The 19,178-nt window shown below is 54.6% G+C and overlaps 2 protein-coding genes across 11 annotated transcripts in view; one reads left to right on the forward strand and one right to left on the reverse strand.

Moving 5' to 3' along the window:
* MCM3AP (minichromosome maintenance complex component 3 associated protein) overlaps positions 1–10,612 on the reverse strand; it is a 52,405-nt gene extending 41,793 nt beyond the window's left edge. The window contains exons 1-6 of the mRNA XM_077879468.1: positions 9,275–10,612; positions 8,507–8,730; positions 6,298–6,376; positions 5,644–5,788; positions 3,996–4,186; positions 1,354–1,493 (exon numbers count right to left, since the gene is read on the reverse strand). Of these exons, the coding sequence (XP_077735594.1) occupies positions 1,354–1,493; positions 3,996–4,186; positions 5,644–5,788; positions 6,298–6,376; positions 8,507–8,730; positions 9,275–10,517 (2,022 nt within the window). The 5' untranslated portion in view covers positions 10,518–10,612. The remainder of the gene's footprint in view (positions 1–1,353; positions 1,494–3,995; positions 4,187–5,643; positions 5,789–6,297; positions 6,377–8,506; positions 8,731–9,274) is intronic.
* A 345-nt stretch (positions 10,613–10,957) lies between these two features.
* Positions 10,958–18,531, forward strand: YBEY (ybeY metalloendoribonuclease). Of its 10 annotated transcripts, none has more exons than XM_077879481.1 (6): positions 12,641–12,682; positions 13,528–13,595; positions 13,719–14,136; positions 14,948–15,076; positions 15,787–15,855; positions 16,151–18,531. In XM_077879481.1, exons 3-6 carry the CDS (start codon positions 13,858–13,860, stop codon positions 16,235–16,237), a joined length of 564 nt encoding a protein of 187 aa, XP_077735607.1. In that variant the 5' UTR covers positions 12,641–12,682; positions 13,528–13,595; positions 13,719–13,857; the 3' UTR covers positions 16,238–18,531. The 10 variants fall into 10 exon arrangements, with proteins under 10 accessions (XP_077735606.1, XP_077735608.1, XP_077735601.1 ...); XM_077879477.1 differs by lacking the exon at positions 12,641–12,682 and adding an exon at positions 12,950–13,318 and having other exon boundaries at positions 13,528–13,630; XM_077879476.1 differs by lacking the exon at positions 12,641–12,682 and adding an exon at positions 12,950–13,318.
* The last annotated feature ends 647 nt before the right edge of the window (positions 18,532–19,178 follow it).

The raw sequence follows: 19,178 nt of genomic DNA on the forward strand, positions 1-19,178 counted from the left end.
TGCCTGGCTGGCTCAATCGGTAGAGCATGGAAACTCCTGATCTCGGGGTTGTGAGTTCAAGCCCCATATTGGGTACACAGATTACTTTAAAATTTTTTAAAAAAAGAAAGAACGTAAGTGGAGATACACTTGTATTGCTCCAAGGGTAGAGGTGTGACAAGTAAAGGACTCTGAAGCACTGTAACAGACCTCAGCCACACTCAAACACCAAAGTAAGTCTACACAGACTAGAAAGGAAATGGAGACAGCAGTAAGACCCTCGAGGGGCCAGGATCGCTGCACACAAAGGCCTGGAGGTATCACACGTGCAGGAGGAGCTTGAAGATGTGTAGCAGAAGGGCAGAAGCTCAGATGCCCACAGGACCGAACCCTGGTCATCCACTGCAAGCCAGCACCACTGTCTCCTAGGGTAGTAGCTTCTGCGGTGATGCTCCTGCCCAACTGGGGACCCGACACTGGGCAAGGGCAACCTAAAAACACCAGCCAAGGGGCATCCATGGAGCATGGGACTCTCAACCTCAGGGCTGTAAGTTCAAGCCCCACGATGGGTATAGAGATTACTTAAAAATAAGATCCTTTAAAAAAAAACAAAACCTACCAACCAAGAGAGAAGGCATAAGCAAAATTAACAAAGAGGAAAAGGATCTAAAGTGGTACAGATTTCTCAGGAAACAATTTAGGAACACGCATAGGCACACACATCTTCAGGAATCTCAAGGAAGGTCACACCCTCTGATGTAGTAGTTTAATTCTTAGGATCTATCAGAAGGAAATAATCTATCTACTTCAGACTCACTACACATAATATGCCCAATAGGATTATTAATGAAATGTAAATATTAGAAATAGCCTATCTAGTGATTGCAAAATGGGAAGTTTTGATAGAGCTACATAATCAAACAATATACTTTCATTTAAAAGATGCTGAGTTTATCAGAAAAGAAAATGTTCATAATTTTAAGTGAAAAGGATTCACACACAATTGCATCTAGAGAATAATCTCAACTGTCAAAACACAAACAGAAAAGGTAGGACTAAATTTGTGAAAAAAAGAAAAGAAACTATTAATCTATGAAACAAATCTATATCTACATCTATACCTCAGAGCACCATGGGGTCAGTCACCTTACACAAGATTGTTTAGTACACACCTCACAGAACAATTTAGTATGAACATTCACGGTAGCCACACTCTAAATCCCTGCCACCCTCTACAAACGTAAACACCCAAATCAAGTATCAATATGTACAGAAAGTACAAAGAATACTACGTCCACCTGCCCCTATATATATCCCACCTCCACCCTGAAGATTAAATATGGACGGCAGCCTAGAGAGGTCAGGGGGCTTCACCTGGTCAGTCCCTGGGACCACTTCAAACACACTCAGCTGGCTCCGGGTCTCCCGCATGTACCGCTCCTTCTCAGGACACATATCTGGGCATGTCCCAACGAAAGTCCTCGCTTTGTCCAGGTCGGTTCTTTTCACTCGAGCTAAATGACAAGTAAAAATGTGTAACACAATTACTATGACGATAAAAGGAAAAATGAAAGCAAATGCCATACACAAAAGACGAAGTAAAGCACCAGTAGAGAAAGGGCAGTATGGCCTATAACGTCAGGTAGCAGGGCACCCAAAGGCCCCGTCCCCTCGCAACAGCCACAGGTCTGCACTGCATGCTGGCAGGGCGGCACGCATTGCTGTCCAAGGCTTTGTAGCAACTCAACAATGAACAACCGTGCTGCGGTGTGTTTGTTAAGATCAATTTGCTAATTGTAAATATTCCAAACACACTAGTGCTCTAAAAGTACTGCATTGGTTCTCTTTTATCCCATTACTACTATAACAGCAAACACCTTGGTCCTGATTAAACCACTGCCACTTCCCATAAAATTAAATAGTAACAAGTTATCTTTTAAGTGAGATGAAATACAACAACTTCAGGCTCAAAATACACACAGCTTATTTTTATTTTGGGAAATTTCAATACCCACTAATTTTATTTGGAATATAAAAATCACCATGTTGATATAATGTATGTATGATAACGTATGACAGTGATAACGTATGACAGCAGCTCTTACTACCATATTAAGGAAGCACTGTGATTATTCCACTTATTCACATCTTCTAAAAGAAGAAAATCCTACAGCTAAAATATAATTTAAAAGAAACTTCGCAAAGAAAAGCACAAATACCTTTATTCATGGTCACTGCACACATTTTTTTAAAGGTAACAGAATATTTTTTGAAGAGGTGATATATTCAGATGGGTCATATTTGAAAGGTATAAAAATGTCAAAATAGAACCCCTCCCCACCTTGCTCCCCGCTCTGAGTCAACGTGAACATATCTTTTCATACCCCAGGACTATCGCATGTACCCGCAGGCAGGTACGCTCGTGTATGTACAGACACACGCTTCCCCCTTTATTTATATACGAACGGTGGCATACTACATACTTCCACACTATGATCTTCCACTTCACAATAAATCTTCATTTTTTTTCCATAAAGAAACCCCAGTCTTCTTTCAGACTGTTTAGAATCCTGCTACGTGGACAGTCAGTTCCCAATCTTTGTCGTCACAAACAAGCTTTTCTGTGAAACACACACGCAGGACCGCGTGTGGGACAGACACTGGATGAATGCTGGGTCAAAGGCAGACTTCCCTAAGGCTGAAAGATACCGCAGACCTGCCCTCTTCCAAAGGAGTGCAGCCGTCCACGGCCGGCCCAAGGACAGGGCAGCACGGCACAAGGGGGCAAAGGCCACCTCTGGGGTGTAACTGGCGTCACTCTGTATGACGGGGTGAGCACCTTCCCATATGTTTAAAAGCCAATTCACGACACAGTTGACCCTTGAACACAGGTTTCAACTGCACAGGTCCCCTGGTACACAGATTTTTTTTTTTTTTACAGCACTGTACATGTATTTTCATAACATTTTCTTCTCCCTAGCTTAATGTATTGCAGGAATGCAAGACGTGATACATATAACAAACAAAACACATGCTGTGTTATACGTGAGTCACCAGCAGGTTATTAGCAGTTAAGTTTTGGGGGAGTCAAAAGTTATATGTGGATTTTTGACTACAAGGGGGACGGTGTTCCTGCTCCTGCCTTTGTGTTGGTCAAGGGTCAAGTATACTTCCCTTTCTGTAACCCTGCTGACCCTCTAATCGTTTCTCAATTGGGCTGGTCTTTTCCACAGTAACTTCCACAGAACTTTCTATATTAGGGAAATCAGCCCTTTCTGAAAGGAATTACCAATTTTTACCCTGGGTTGCATTTCTTAAGTTTTATTTATGGAGATTTCTTTCAAACAGATTTGTTTAATATGTGCTTTCTGGGGGCGCCTGGGTGGCTCAGTGGTTGAGTGTCTGGCTTCAGCCCAGGGCGTGATCCTGGGGTCCCGGGATCGAGACCCACATCAGCCTCCTCACAGGGAGCCTGCTTCTCCCTCTGCTTGTGTCTCTCATGAATAACCAAATAAAAAAAAAAAAATGTGCTTTCTGTCTAAAAATTACCCTTTAAAATGTTTAATTTTGGGATCCCTGGGTGGCACAGCGGTTTGGCGCCTGCCTTTGGCCCAGGGCGCAATCGTGGAGACCCGGGATCAAATCCCACATCGGGCTCCCAGTGCATGGAGCCTGCTTCTCCCTCTGCCTGTGTCTCTGTCTCTCTCTCTCTCTCTCTGTGTGACTATCATAAATTAAAAAAAAAAAAAAAAAAAAGTTTAATTTAGCACAGATCAATAGTTTATGGATTTTCTTCCAAATATAAAAAAAAGACATATCTGCATTATGTCCACATCTACACCCAGCCCCTTAGGAAACTAGTAAATAGCACATAATAGGCGGGGCACTGGAGGGCCCAGAGACTCAAGGACAGTGGACCCCACGGGCAGGGTTGCTCCCTCCTCACAGCTCCCGGAGTGACCTTATCATGACCTCAGCCAGGTTCCTGGACCACAGCTGAGATGTGCCCACCATACCTTGCCGCATGATCCTGTCCCTCTGGTCAAGCAGGCGGTATTTCTCCTCAGAAGTCTCAGCCACGGTACCTATCAGGGTGCTGAGGGATGATACACATGGCCCAAGACCTTCAGAGCCCTCAGAGCCCGAGTCAAAAGGGTCTCCTTCAAACTGATGGGTCTTTAGAAGACTTGGCTTCTTCACTGGAGAGCTACAAAGAAAAGTAACACATCAAGGGCTTGGCATCCGTCAGGTGCTTCCATCACTTCCACTTCTGAAGACGTTCTGCTCCTCCAAAACTGGAAAACTACAAGCACTGACTTGAGACAAGCCTTGACGATGCTAGTGAGCACAAAGGTGTTACTCCTGTCATTCACTACAGTCTTAAAATTTTGAGGGGTGCCTGGGTGGCTCAGTGGTTGACCTTCTGCCTTCGGCCCAGGGCATGATCCTGGGGTCCTGGGATCAAGTCCCGCATCGGGCTCCCTGCATGGAGCCTGCTTCTCCCTCTGCCTGTGTCTCTGCCTCTCTCTCTCTCTCTGTGTGTCTCTTGTGAATACATAAAATCTTAAAAAAAAATTTGTTGTTGAGATATTCTATACTTTATAAAATAAGATGAGCCCATTTAAAGAGCTAAAATGAGTATCTGTAGATTTCTACCTCAAAAAACTGAAATTCAGCTTGTGATTAAAAAAATAAAGCCCAGGAAGCCTGGGTGGCCGAGTGCCTTTGGCTCAGGTCGTGACCCCAGGGTCCCGGGATTGAGTCCCGCATTGGGCTCCCCACAGGCAGCCTGCTTCTCCCTCTGCCGGTGTCTCTTCTTCTCTCTGGGTGTCTCTATGAATAAATAAATAAAATTCTAAAAATAAGTTAAATTTAAAAAATAAAAACCCATGAGGAAATCGCATGCCTATGTTTCCATACACCATACACCACTTCACAGGTAGAAGGATGCAGCAAATAGAAATGGGCGATGTCTCTGAGTGTCCCCTTTTTCTAACTGGCTTTCAACACTCAGTGAACTCGAGTGTTAAAGAGGATGTGACTGGCTGAGTGGGAAAGGGAAAAGCAAAGGCAAACCAGCAACTAAACTAACTGTGAAGTGAAAGGTGAGGAAACAATCCACTGACCAAAATACGTGAAGGATCAAACAGAAGCAGACTGTGAGGAGGAGGCGGGGTGATGTGGGAAGAGGGCCGGGGGTGCTCTGGGAGCTGATTTCCACTGGGGTGGGGAGGCCGTGTGAAGCACATAGCATGTGCCACTCCCACCTGAGGGCTGGACCCCCGGCTCCCCAGCTAACACGCAGTTGAGGGAGACCACCTCACCGTGACAAGCGAGACCTACGGAAAATCATACTGGGAACAGCTACGAGGACCTATTAGGGACACTTGGTTATACGGCCTGTTGGACTCTCAAGGGAGAAAGTTGCTTCTTCCACAGACACATCAGGTGCAAGTACAAGCACATGGGACACGAGCCCGAGGGAACGAGCGAGGCCCCAGGGGCTGTGCCCAGCCGTCTTCCCCTCGCCCTTCCACCATGCCCTCCTCTCCCTCTCCCTCTCCCAGTCCCCGTGCTCAGGTGTCAGCGTATCACCCACTGCTCTGCCATGACCGTCACCGGGTGCACAGAAGTCGAAGAACCCACAGGAAGGACCGGCCGTACCTTTTATTCAGGAGGGTGCCGGCTGCGGCCCTCACCACAGGCTTGCCAAGGGGAGAGTGCTGAAAGGGTGTGTCCTCAGGGCCATGACTGGCTTCCACGTCACCTGGCTTCTTCTCCTTCAAGGAAAACGGCTTCTTGTTGGGACCTGAGGACATAAGAGCACAAAGCTCACAAACCACAAATCACTTGACACTGGACTTTTTTTTTTACTGTGTTTGAAAAAGTAATGTCCTAGGACACCTGGGTGGCTCTGGGTGGTTTAGCGCCTGCCTATGGCTCAGAGTGTGATCCTGGGGTCCCAGGATCGAGTCCCGCATCGGGCTCCCTGCAAGGGGAATACTTCTCTCTCTGCCTGTGTCTCGGCCTCTCTCTCTCTCTCTCTCCCTCATGAGTAAATAAATAAAATCTTAAAAAAAAAGAAAGAAAGAAAGAAAGAAAGAAAGAAAGAAAGAAAGAAAGAAAGAAAGAAAAAGTAACATCCTTTGAATTGTTATAGGAGGTTCCAGAGGAGCCTCAGAAACACTTGGGAGACACAGGGCGCACTGACAATCACCCCCCACCCCCACCCCGTGGCACAGGTGAGAGCTTGGGGGGCAGGGCTCACACACACACACACAGCACTGGAGACCATACCAAGAATAACCACAAACTCACTTATTTTCTTCTTGTGCCAAAAGATAGCCATGTCTTTATGCAAGCCTTTCCCCTTCTTCCTGGCCAGGGCTGCAGACGCCTGGAAGAGTCCACAACACAATGTATGAGGCCATCAGGACACCCAAGGAAAGGGGATTAAAACCTCAAATGCGGCTGCACGATGGAGCGAAGCCTTCACCGGCCGTGTTCTGACCATCCAGTCCGCCTCCAGACACGGCAGCCACAGTCCTCGCCTCCCTTACCCACCTCCCAGGCGTGGACTCACTCTTCTCCGGTTTCAAAGTAATAAATTTACTGGGACGGAACCCAAAGCATGGCCTTGTTGGCAGCTGGTAAGAGGACTCTCCCCATTGGATTACACATACAGTAACAGAAAGATTGCCAAGTCACACTTGAAGACAAAAAGAAGAAAATGATACACACGGGATACAACTTATCACAAAGCCGACTACATATGCACCTATCCACATACCTATGCAAATCTCCAGAAAAATACACACTGCGCTAGCTAACGGGTGTTTGCTCCTGGGTAACAGGAGAGATGAGGGTAATCAGGGGACCTCAGCATCGTACCGATCAATGAACTGCTTATGATGACAATGTTCTTACATATCACATAAATATTTTTTAGGATTCAGCTAGAAACATAAATACATCTCAAGAGCCAAATAACTTAAAACAAAAACAAAAACAAAGAACAATGCATATGACCCAGCAATTCCACTCCTAGGTACCTACCCAACAGAATTAAAAGCAGGGTCTTAAGGAAATATTTGCCACTGTGTTTATAGCAGCATAATTCAAAATAGCCAAAAAGTAGAAACAACTTCTGCTCATCAATAGATTAATAAAGAAAACGTAATACATCGAAACATGATTCTACCCAATGGAGTATCACTCAGCCATAACAGGAATGAAGTACAATCACATAGACAAACACTAAAAACATGATGCTGACCGAAATAAGCAGGGCAAATACTACAGGATTCCACTTAATTTCTAGAATAGGCAAATTCATAGATAGAAATTAGATTAGAGGTCACCGAGGGCTGAGGGAAGGAGGAAACGGAAATATTGCTTAGCGGTTAGAGCTTTTCTTTGGGAATGATGAAAAAGTTCTGGAAATAGGAGTGGTGGTTGTACAACATTGTGAATGTAATTAATGCCACGAATTGGGGAAAAGAAAAACAATAGAGAGGAATAAACGTCAAAAGCCCTAAAGCTATGCATGTATTTTGGCACAGACCTTCTACTCTCAGGAATTTAATCAAAGGATATAAGCCAATCAGAAATACATGCACAAAATGTCCCCACATAGAAAACTGGCCAAGTAAGTAAACAGCATGCAGTGCCATGCAGCATTTAACAATCCTTTCCTAATCTAGGTTATTTACTGATTTCAGAAAATACTCAAGATTGCTACCCAGAAAGGTTACCAGACAGCACTGCAGTGTGATCTCATTTGTGTAAAGACATGACTACACATTTGTGAAGATATTAACCAAAATATGCATAGTTGATATCTAACACAATAGACTCATGGATGATTTTGTGCTTCCTCCCATAGACTTTGTTTTTTTTTTTTTCTCCTACGTTAACAGGTTACACTTTCATCATTAAAAAAAAAAAATGTATGAAGACATGCTTTCTATTTTGCCGATTCCTCACATGATTTTTCCCGACAAGAATATTTAGAAAAACAATAAAGATATAAAAATACATAACGTGAATGGTCATGCACACACCCTATACGCAGACACCCTACTGCCAACGTGTCAGGCATGCATGTGTTTATGTCAAGGTATAAACCCAACAAATAACATCAGTGATCTCTAGAGAATGGGATTACTAGGGGAGTCTACATTTTCTGTACTGTTTGAATGTTTACAGTGATAGTGCACTATGACCAAATAAATCAAAACTCAATTTAGAAAAAGTGCTGTGTGATTACATAGCCACTCCCACGCATTTCAGAGGAATCTGCCTCAGGGAAGCACTCGCCCAGCATTTCTAGAGGGCTGCATGCGGTAGGGACTGCATGCTTACATGAATAACTCCAAGTTATGAGTGCTATTCTAACCTCTCCAAGAATAAAATATTCGAGTGCTTGCCCAAATTCTAGCAAATAACCCATAGATTAAAAAGCAGGTTTTAAAGTGACAAAGTTCAAACTTTTTTTCACTCACGTTAATTTCTTGGAAATACTCACGTGATCAAAAAAATACACCACTGCAAGCTTTTTGCTGCGCCTGGTATAGATACGCTGCACTTTAGCAATTTTACCAAAGTGGTTCTCCAGGATGATTCTGTCATTGAGACAGTCAGGGATGTTCTTACACTGGATTGCTGTGATTTCAGCCGGAGACAAACCCCCAAGACTGTCTGTGCTCTCGCTTCTTTTACTTTGACGTCCAGGCGTTCCTCTTAGAGAATCTAGGGGACAGAGAGGCGGCACAGAAGTGTATCAGATGGGCCACTGGGTGGCTCCACTGGATCCAGTCGGGATCTCAGGGTGGTGAGCTAGAGCCCCGCATCAGGCCCTGAATCAGGCTCTGAGCTCAGCAGGGAGTTGGAACCTCCTTGAGATTGTCTCCCTCCCCTTCTAACCCCCCCCCCACCCTGGTCTTGTGATCTCTCAAAAATAAATAAATAAATAAATCCTTTAAAAATGTATCATGTGAAACTTCAACGTTTGTCTATTTATTTACTTATTTTTAAGTAATCTCCACATCCGACATGGGGCTCAATTCATGACCCTGAGATCAAAAGCTGCACACGCTCTTCCCACCGAGCCAACCAGTTGCCTCTCAGATACAACATTTCAAGTGGGAGGCACCATGTATGTAAGACATGCTCTTGGTCTGTTAGGATTCCCAGTGTTTACAGAAAATTTACCAGAAACAACAAACTAAGACCCAGGGAAATTTACCAAGCACCCGGCAGGGTTTACTGGATGGTGCCCATATTTAAATCTCACCTTCCTTTTTATCTCTACTTTCAGTTTCTTCCTCTTTATTCACACCTGGGAGCCGGGAGGGTGCCAAGACAGACGGACTCCCCCCTGGGATGGTCACATGGTCATTTTCCCCAGACTCGACACAGCCAATGTCCTTTTTAGATTCTTTGTTGCCCAGACGACTTGCTTCTTTATTGCTTTTGAAGACGTCCTGTATGGTTCGACCAAACAAGGTGCCTCCCCGGGGCCGATTGAGGCGGACGGGCCGTTTATCTGGAGGGTGGTCGCCCCTCGACAGAGCGTCCAAGTCTTCTGCCGCATCGTGGCCATGTCTCCTTGGGGAGCGATCCTGCTCCTCCTTCCTTTTCAGGCCCTTCATGAGGCTGGAATGAGGGTCCATTTGGGAAACCCGTTCTTCACATCCCTGTCTTACGCCCGTTTTGCTAGCTGGGAATGCTTCAGCCAGAGGCCCTGGGGAGATGGGGAAGCTACTGAAGCTACTGTTAGAAGCGCCAAACAGGGCCTTAGGGCCCCTCTTCTCTTCCTCCACATTTTGGTTTGACAAAGCGGAGGTAAAGGCAGACGATGAATTATTACTGTTGACTGGTTTTGAAAAAGTAAAGTTTGAATTGGCAGCTGAACTGCTTGTCACCTGAGGAAAAGAAAACGGAGCCAGCCCCCCAGGCCCACTACTAATTGGGTGAGAAAACGTGAAAAACCCAGAAGTAATTGGGTTCTGAGTTTTCTCTGGCTCAGATTCAGCCCCAAATATTGGTCTGAACACAGAATTTTCCAGAGGTTTAAAGCTAAACTCTGTTTTCCCAAACCCAGAGCTTGCTATTTCTCCAGTTTCCGGTCCAAACGCAGAAGTACTCGGGAAGGCCCCAAAACTGGGGGACTTGAAACTAAATCCTGGGTTTGCAGGCGCACTTGAACTTGCAGACGCCGCCGCAGCCACAAAAGCCGGAGCGTGTTCAAGGCCAGGAAAGAGTCCGACGGTCGAGGTCTGGGAGAATCCTAAGGGCTGCGCGGAAGCCGAATGGCTGCCTCCAGAGGCCGTCGGAAAGCCGGACGCCTGGGAAAACCCCGCGGTCTTCCCCGGCAACGCACTGTTTTGTCCAAAAGGAGAAGGCTGCCCGAATCGAAAGGGCGGCTTAGCCTGAAACGTTCCTATGGAGGCGCTGCTGGACGCTGGGAAGGCCCCGGGCTGCGGCTGCGGCTGCGGCTGCGGCTGCGGCGCGCTGAAGGGATTCGTCGGGTTCATCTTGGTCGGTTGCCGCTCCCTGGCGCCTTCCCCGGGGGGCCGCCGCCGCACGTCACCGCGGCTCCTCCTCACCGCTGCTCCACGTCACCGTCACCGCCGCTCCTCGTCACCACCGCTCCACGTCACCGCCGCTCCTCCTCACCGCCGCTCCACGTCACCGTCACCGCCGCTCCTCGTCACCACCGCTCCACGTCACCGCCGCTCCTCCTCACCGCCGCTCCACGTCACCGTCACCGCCGCTCCTCGTCACCACCGCTCCACGTCACCGCCGCTCCTCCTCACCGCCGCTCCACGTCACCGTCACCGCCGCTCCTCGTCACCACCGCTCCACGTCACCGCCGCTCCTCCTCACCGCCGCTCCACGTCACCGCCGCTCCTCATCACCGCCGCTCCACGTCACCGCCGCTCCTCCTCACCGCCGCTCCAACGTCACCGCGTCGCCCATCAGAACCTGCGAGCGAGCTCGGGAAACTGAAGTCGGACAAACCGAAGGGGCAGGGGTCAGTTTCTGGGCAACATGGGGGGCGGGGGTGGAAAGAACAAATGGCTTCGCTACCGGCCTTCAAGGCGCCCCTGCAGACGCAGACGAGGAAACCATTGTGATCGCTCCGCGGGGCTGGTCCGGGCTCCGCCGCGAGGACAGGGGCGCAGCTGCCCTCAGACGGCCGCCCGCAGCCAGAGCTACGACGAGGACGGGGACGGGGACGGGAACGGGGACGGGGATGGGACGGGGACCGGGACGGGGACTGGGACGGGGACGGGGACGGGGACGGGGACCGGCGCTCCTACCCGCCGGCCTCCCTCCTCCCAGCTCTCTCCGCGGGGCGCTCTCCACCCTGCACGCCCGGTGGCGATGCCCTCCCCGCCCCTCCCAGGCCGCCCGGGCCAGCCCCGGAGCTCACACTCACACTCACACACGGGGCGCCCCCCCAGGAGCTCACACTCACACACTCACGGGGCGCCCCCCAGGAGCTCACACACACTCATGGGGTGCCCCCCCAAGGAGCCCACACTCACGAGGCGCCCCCCCAGGAGCTCACACACACGCACCTCCAGCAGCTCACACTAACTCACGGGGCTCCCCCCAGGAGCTCACACTCACACAATCATGGGACGCCCCCCTCAAGGAGCTCACACTCACACACTCACGAGACGCCCCCCCAGGAGCTCACACTCACACACGGGACGCCCCCCCCAGGAGCTCACAGTCACACTCACACACTCATGGGACGCCCCCCGAAGGAGCCCACACTCACGAGGCGCCCCCCCAGGAGCTCATACTCACACACGGGACGCCCCCCCCCAGGAGCTCATAGTCACACTCACACACTCACACACTCATGGGACGCCCCCCGAAGGAGCCCACACTCACGAGGCGCCCCCCCAGGAGCTCACACTCACGGGACGCCCCCCAGGAGCTCATAGTCACACTCGCACACTCACGGGGCACCCCCCAGGAGCTCACATTCACACAATCATGGGACGCCCCCCTCAAGGAGCTCACACTCACACACTCACGAGGCGCCCCCCCAGGAGCTCACACTCACACACGGGACGCCCCCCCCGGAGCTCATAGTCACACTCACACACTCATGGGACGCCTCCCCAAGGAGCCCACACTCACGGGGCGCCCCCCAGGAGCTCACACTCACTCACGGGGCCCCCCCAGGAGCTCACACTCACACAGTCACGGGGCGCCCCCCGGGAGCTCACACTCACACCCACGGGGCCCCCCCCGGGAGCTCACACTCACACACTCACGCACCCCCGTACCTCCGAGGCCCCCCGACGAGGCCCGAGGCCCGCCGCGGCCCGCAGAGACGCCGCCGACCAGGGAATTGCGGGGCCGACGCCGCGGACCACGGGGGCGGGCGGGGGGGAGCGGCCTCCGCCGGGGCTCACCGTGCGGCTCCGAGACCCCGAGACCCACCGCCGCCGCCCCGGGGCGCCCTCCGCGCCGGCGGGAGCCACAGACCGCACGCCGCGGCCTCCCGAGCCGGCCCTCCGCGGCGCGCCCGGGCACACAGACGCGGCGGACCAACTTCCGGTCCGCGCGCGCGGCTCCGCGCCCCCCGCGCCCCGCCGCACTCGGGTTCCGCTCGCTGCCCGACGGCGCCGGGGACTTCCGGTGCGCGGGGTCCAGGCGGGGCCGCCGCTTCGGGCCGGTACGTGAGCCGCCGGCTTCCGGGCTCCGGGGAGGCGCGGGGAGGCGCGGGGAGGCGCGGGGAGGCGCGGGGAGGCGCGGGGAGGCGCGGGGAGGCGCGGGGAGGGGTGCGCTCGCTCCCCCCCGGGCTGCCCGAGCCTCGGACGGCGGCCCCGACCCCGCGGGGCCCTCGGCGCTCGGCCCGACCCCTCCCGCCCCCCTCACCCCTCCCCGCTCCCCTCCCCGCTCCCCTCCCCGCTCCCCTCCCATCCTCACCCCTCAGCCCTCCCGTCTTCCCCCCTCACCCCTCCCCGCTCTCCTCCCGCCACTTCAGCGCGCCTCCCCCACCTCACCTCACAGCCTCCCCTTCTTCCTTCACATCCTTGCTCTACCGGTCCTCACCGCAGGCTCCACCTGACTCGATCCCGTCCTCACCGCAGGCTCCTACCTAACTCGATCCTGTCCTCACTGCAGGCTCCACCTGACTCGATCCCGTCCTCACCGCAGGCTCCTACCTAACTCAATCCTGTCCTCACTGCAGGCTCCAACTGACTCGATCCCGTCCTCACCGCAGGCTCCTACCTAACTCGATCCTGTCCTCACTGCAGGCTCCAGCTGACTCGATCCCGTCCTCACTGCAGGCTCCTACCGTGATCTGGTCTGTTCTCACTGCAGGCTCCTGTCCTCACTGCAGGCTCCTACCCTGACTCGATCCCATCCTCCTTGCAGGCTCCTACCCTGATCCAGTCCATCCTCACTGCAGCCTCCTACCTGACTCAATCCTGTCCTCACTGCAGGCTCCTACCCTGACTCAATCCCGTCCTCACGGCAGGTTCCTACCCTGACTTGATCTCATCCTCCTTGCAGGCTCCTACCCTGATCCGGTCCATCCTCACTGCAGTCTCCTACCTGACTCGATCCCGTCCTCACTGCAGGTTCCTACCCTGACTCAATCCCATCCTCACGGCAGGTTCCTACCCTGACTTGATCCCGTTCTCCTTGCAGGCTCCTACCCTGATCCAGTCCATCCTCACTGCAGGCTTCCGTCTTCCCTGCAGGCTCCCACCCTGATCCGGTCCATCCTTACTGCAGGCTCCTACCCGACTCGATCCCATCCTCCCTAAAGGCTCCTACCTGACTCTCCGTGACTCGACGACTGTCCCCCACGCCCTCATCCTCGTGTCTCCGCGGCGGTACATGCCACCCCCCGGGGACCCCCCACAACCTCCCACTGACCGCCGGCCCCAAGCACCCCGAGGCTTGGCCATGAGCCTGGTGCTCCGCGTCCCGCAGCGGGCTGTCCCCGTCCGGAGGGCGCCGCTCCGCTCCCGGGTGGAGCTGCTGAGGGCCGTGCTGGGCGTGCGGGACTTCGACCTGGGCCTGCTATGCGTGGACAACGAGGGCATGCAGCGCCTCAATAGGGCCTACCGCGGGGACGACCGCCCCACCGACGTGCTCTCCTTTCCGTTTCACGAGGTAAGCGCGCGTCCCGCTCAGGCCCCGCCTCCGGCCATCAGCCTCTGCATTTTTCCTTAAGATTTTTTACTTATTTTAAGTCCTCGCTACACCCAGTGTGGGCTCAAACCCCTAACCCCAGCTCAAGAGCCCCGCCTGGCCCCTGGAGCCGGCGCCCCTGCTTCCTGAATCCCAAGTACGACTCGGTACCGGGTACCAAATACGTGCGGGTGAAGCTTTTACCTAACACTGGATTTTTTCACTGAAAATGGAAGATAACACTGAAAAAGTGGTTTCAACAAACCTAAGAGCGATTAGGCCACGATGTGCACGCCGCCCGCAACGGTCAGGGCCTCCCACGCGCGACAGCAGAGGCGAGACTCGGAAGGCCAGCCGCAGCGTGTGGCGCCGGGAGGGAGGGGAGCTGCTGAACCACAAGCAGCTGGGACGGTCGCTTGGTATTTCTTCCTTACAGGAGACACGTTAACACCCTAAGCATCTGTCCACGCGACGCGCTTCGTGTGAACAGGCCTCAGGGGAAGGCGCTGGTGGTTTCTCGGGTTTATGTGGGAAAACGTGGAAGAATGTTTGGGACTAAACAAACAGAAGGAACAGATAGAAGATTGTACCGACGCGGGGCAGCGTGCCTTGCTGGAGAAGGGACAGGGGACAGCAGCCCGGTGGGGTCCGGTCGCCCGTAAACGGGCTCTGCTGTGTGTCCTCCCCCGCCCCCCGCACCCCTGGGCAGCGTGTCCCGGAATGGGACGTGCAGGCCCGTCATCACGTCAGCCCCGAGGTCGTCATCTCCCAATCGGGGTTTCCTCATTCGCAGAACGTGAAAGCAGGCGAGCTTCCCCGGCCTCGTTCCCGAGATGACTACAACTTGGGCGACATCGTCCTAGGAGTGGAGTACGTCTTCCAGCGGTGCCGAGGAGACGCGGACTACTATGACGCCCTGACGGTGAGCACGGCCGGCCGCCGCCCGGAAGCCCGGCTACTGCGGGAGGGAGGCCCCGCGGCGGGTGTCGGGGACCCTCTCTCTCCCCCAGGCCCGGGCCGCTGGCCCCCCGCAGGCCGGAAACGGGCCAGAGGGAGTCAGCAAGTCATGTCCGTGACCTCAGAACTGCGGAGTGGACGCCTTCCCTGAACCGTAGCCTCCGGGACCTTGAAACTGGCCTCTCCTCTCCTTGACCTGAAAGAAAAAGTGGGGGGGGGTGTTCCGAAAGCGACCGTGTCTTACCTTCCCTGCGGGTTCTACGGCGGGCTTTCTTCTCGAGAGGGGCCAGAGCCCTGGTGGAGAAAGGGCTGCTCAGTGAGGGCTCTGCTCCAGGGTCGCTGTGGGTGGCCGCTGTGTGCCCCTGTGGGGCCACCGTGCATATCGACTCCCTCCCGTACCCCCACCCACACCCACCTCCCTGGAGGCTGTTACCTGCAGCAGAGGGCGAGCCCACCATCCCTGGGACCCTCATCCCCCAGAACAGGGCCAGGCCCCTCTCCTCCTGGCCCCCAGCTGCACACAGGCACCTGCTCACAGCCCCGGGTACCCTCCACCTACCCTGGGGTCCTACTGCACACCAGGCGTGGGCTGACTTCTCCCTGCCTTCCTCCCGCCCCTCCCCCCCAGGCTTGGTCTGACCAGTCCCTGAAACAGCTGTTTCGTTGTTCCGACAGGTGACTGCCGCCCACGGGCTCTGTCACCTGCTGGGCTTCACACACAGCACAGAGGCCGAGTGGCGAAAGGTAGGCACGGCCCTCCAGCAGCATGGGGCCCCAGGAGAAGACAGTATTTGTCCAGAATGTTGGGCTCTGCAAACGCTACTGTGTTACTCGTTAGCTGTAAAAAGTCTGAGCAGAGAGGCTGGTGTTTATCAGGTGGGACCAAGGTCAGAACATGCAGGCTCGGACGGGCTCTGGGCTTGGGCCGCTGGGGGTCCTCGTGCCACAGCCTGGGACACGGGCTCTGGGAGGGGCCTCCCCCAGGGGCGCCCGGGTCGGGCCGCTGGGGGGCCACAGTGGGTTTCCACTCCTCTTTCAGATGTACCAGAAGGAGAAGCAGGTCCTTGAGGAGCTGAGCCGGCTCACGGGGACCAGGCTCCAGCCCCTGAGCCGGGGCCTCTTCTGATGGTGCTGGAGGCCTGGCACCCAGGTGGCACCTGAGGGACTCTGCAGGGCACAGGGACAACACGTGGAAGACAGATGGACCCTCCCTTTGGGGCCTGAGGACCAGAGACTCCAGCAAACTGAGGCCCTGCTGGTCGCTATTGGCCCATGGGGCTGCAGAAGTAACACACGCTCTGAACCAAAATTGCGTAAGTGGAACCTTTTTCTGAAAGTATAAGAGAAGCTTCCATTCGTTCCTCATTCTTCACAGGAACCGCATCCGTTACTGAAGGGGGTGCAGCCCCTGCTTGGGAGCCTGCGTCAGTCCCCTTCCCCAGGACACCGCTGAGGCCAGAGCTCTCCCCCAGATCCCCGCCCACCCGCTGAGCTGTGTCTCCCGGCTCCAGGAGGTGCCCTGAGCTCCTACTGCCACGTTCCACAGCCTCTTTCCGTCAGTATTTCCTGTTTTAGCTTCTGAAACTGAAATAAACACAGGGGACGTCACAGCCTATGCAAGCTGTGCTGGGCCCAGGGCATCACGGGAGCAGGCCGTGGGGGCACACCAGGCCAACTGGGCCCGCACGCCTGGGCCTCCCACGTACCGGCGTCGGCAGCAGCACCACGGGCCCTGCCTGGAGCTCTGGAGAGGGCACGGCAATGACACGCAGCCTCCTGGCCCTAAAGCCGGGGATACTACAATTCTGAGAATTGGGCTTCTCCCGTGAAGCCACTTGAAAAGCATGAAAATGCATTTCCCACCAGACTGGTTGTGTCTCAGCCTGGACTGTCCCTGGGCCCTTGGGGATGCAGATTTGGGCTTGTGGCGCTCCTGAAGCCTTGTGGGCCTGCACGCCTGCCCGTTAGCGTCTCAGCCAAGACTGAAGGTGACCCCACAAAGCTCTAGCCTCTGCCGTTCTTTGTAAGAGGCCGAAGGGGGGATGCCTGGGTGGCTCAGTGGTTGAGTGTCTGCCTTTGGCCCAGGACGTGATCCCAGAGTTCTGGGATCGAGGCCCACGTCGGGCTCCCCACGGGGAGCCTGCTTCTCCCTCTGCCTGGGTCTCTGCCTCTCTCTGTGGGTTTCTCATGAATAAATAAAATCTTTAAAAAGGAAAAAAAAGGCCGAAGGGGTCCCAAAACCTGCCACTCCTGCCAGCTGGAATGTCGGACATCCCCGTGCTTCATGGCCACATCAGGGGGTGTCCCGCTCTATCAGGCGATGCCCAGTGCTTCCACAGGACCTGGTCACTGTCCCCCCGCAGCCCACTCTGACCCTGGGGCCCAGGGCCCAGCCTCCACACAGCCCGTCCCCCCCTTGGTCATGCATGGGCTAAAGCTGTCCTGCAGTCCTCGTCACCAGTGACCCTATTCGTTGGCGTCCCCTCCACCGTAGCTGCTCATGTCTTGCACTCATTTTCCTTTTCCGAGGATTTATTTGGTGGGGAAGGAGCAGGAGGGAGAGAGAGAGACTCCCAAGCAGATTCCCCACGGAGCAAGGGGCCTGACGACCAGGGACTTGATCTCCCGACCCCGAGGTCGTGGCCTGACCCCGAATCAGGAGCTGGCCAGTGAGCCAGCTGAGCCACCCAAGGGCCCCTTGTGCTCATTTTTCTATTGGTTTTTCTTTTCCGTGGATTCGGAGGGGTTTAATCCTTGAAGGCCGCAGGGCGTGTGAGCCGCACCCTGACCTGCGTGGCAGCAGCTCTCCCTGGCTGTGTGCTTGTCGCGCCCACCCCCCGCCCCCAGCCACCCACCCGGGCTCCGCGAGCGCCAGCGCCCCCTCCTCCCGGGGCCCCTGGGTTGCCCAGGCCTGTGCCAGGGTTCCCTGCAAGGCCCGATCCCACAGAGCCTGGAGACTGGTGGGCGCTCATCCTCGCGGCCAGGGTGCCCCCCCCACCCGAGGGCACCCAAGCGCTGTGCTCCGCCTCCCACCCCTGCTCCTTCTTGCCCACGTGCACGCCCGCTTCACGCGGCCGGGGCTCTGAGCCACTCGGACCACCTAGTGGGACCTGGGGAGGGGGCGCGGAAGCCCTGCCCCCCGGGCCTGTGGGGGCAGCTGCCAGGGCCTGGCCCGACGGTGTCCAACCAGCCAGACCGCGGACGGCGGCTGTCGTCAGAGTTAGTGACTGGCAGCGTTAGACGGTCCTGCGGGTGAAGACCCGGGCTTGCCAGCCTCCGGACGTGGACAGAATGGAGGCTTCCCGTGTGTTGGGCCACGAGGGACCGCCCGCCTCTGTCAGGGGGCTTCCTGGTGTTAATCAAAATTATGTTGAGAACTTACAAAATAAACCGTGTTAGAAAATGTCAACGTGAAAATAAGCGGAGTCAGACCTTGCATTGCACTTCGGAGACGCTGGTGCCAGGTGGCCCGTGGGGACACCTACCGCCGTCCTGCGGGGGCTCCCGGCGCCCGGGGCTCGTGGGCTGCACCTGCGCGGCGCCCGCTTAGCCGCCACTGCCGTCTGCTCCCGGGGGGCTGGAGCTGAGCGAGGGGCGCTCTGGCTGGTGTGGGACTCGGGGCGTGAGAGCTTACCCCAAGAGTGCCCATGAAAACGTGTGTAGCACTTAAAAATGACATTTAAAAAAAAAGATTTTATTGATTTATTCATGAGAGACACAGAGAGAGAGAGAGAGAGAGAGAGAGAGAGAGAGGGGCAGAGCCACAGGCAGAGGGAGAAGCAGGCCCCATGCAGGGAGCCCGATGCGGGACTCGATCTTGGGACCCTGGGTCACACCCTGGGCCGAAGGTGGCGCTAAACTGCTGAGCGGCCCAAGGATCCCCTTAAAAATGACATTTACGTGAAAATTAAAACAGCAAGGGATGGGGCACTCGAGGCTCAGGGCGTGACCCCGGGCCCTGGGATGGAGCCCCACATTGGCCTCCCCGCGGGGAGCCTGCTTCTCCCTCTGCCCCCCATAAATAAATAATCTTTAAAAACAAAGGAAAAGTGAAGAAAGTGCAGATG

The sequence above is a fragment of the Canis aureus genome, chromosome 30, assembly GCF_053574225.1.
Source record: "Canis aureus isolate CA01 chromosome 30, VMU_Caureus_v.1.0, whole genome shotgun sequence".
Taxonomy (NCBI): Eukaryota; Metazoa; Chordata; class Mammalia; order Carnivora; family Canidae; genus Canis; species Canis aureus.

Bases quoted from the DNA above. Each gene is read 5' to 3' on its own strand.
- YBEY (XM_077879480.1), top strand. From the start codon at position 13,858: ATGCCACCCCCCGGGGACCCCCCACAACCTCCCACTGACCGCCGGCCC. The intron at 14,137-14,947 runs GTAAGCGCGCGT...CCTCATTCGCAG, and splicing joins TCTCCTTTCCGTTTCACGAG to AACGTGAAAGCAGGCGAGCT. The intron at 15,077-15,786 runs GTGAGCACGGCC...TTGTTCCGACAG, and splicing joins ACTACTATGACGCCCTGACG to GTGACTGCCGCCCACGGGCT.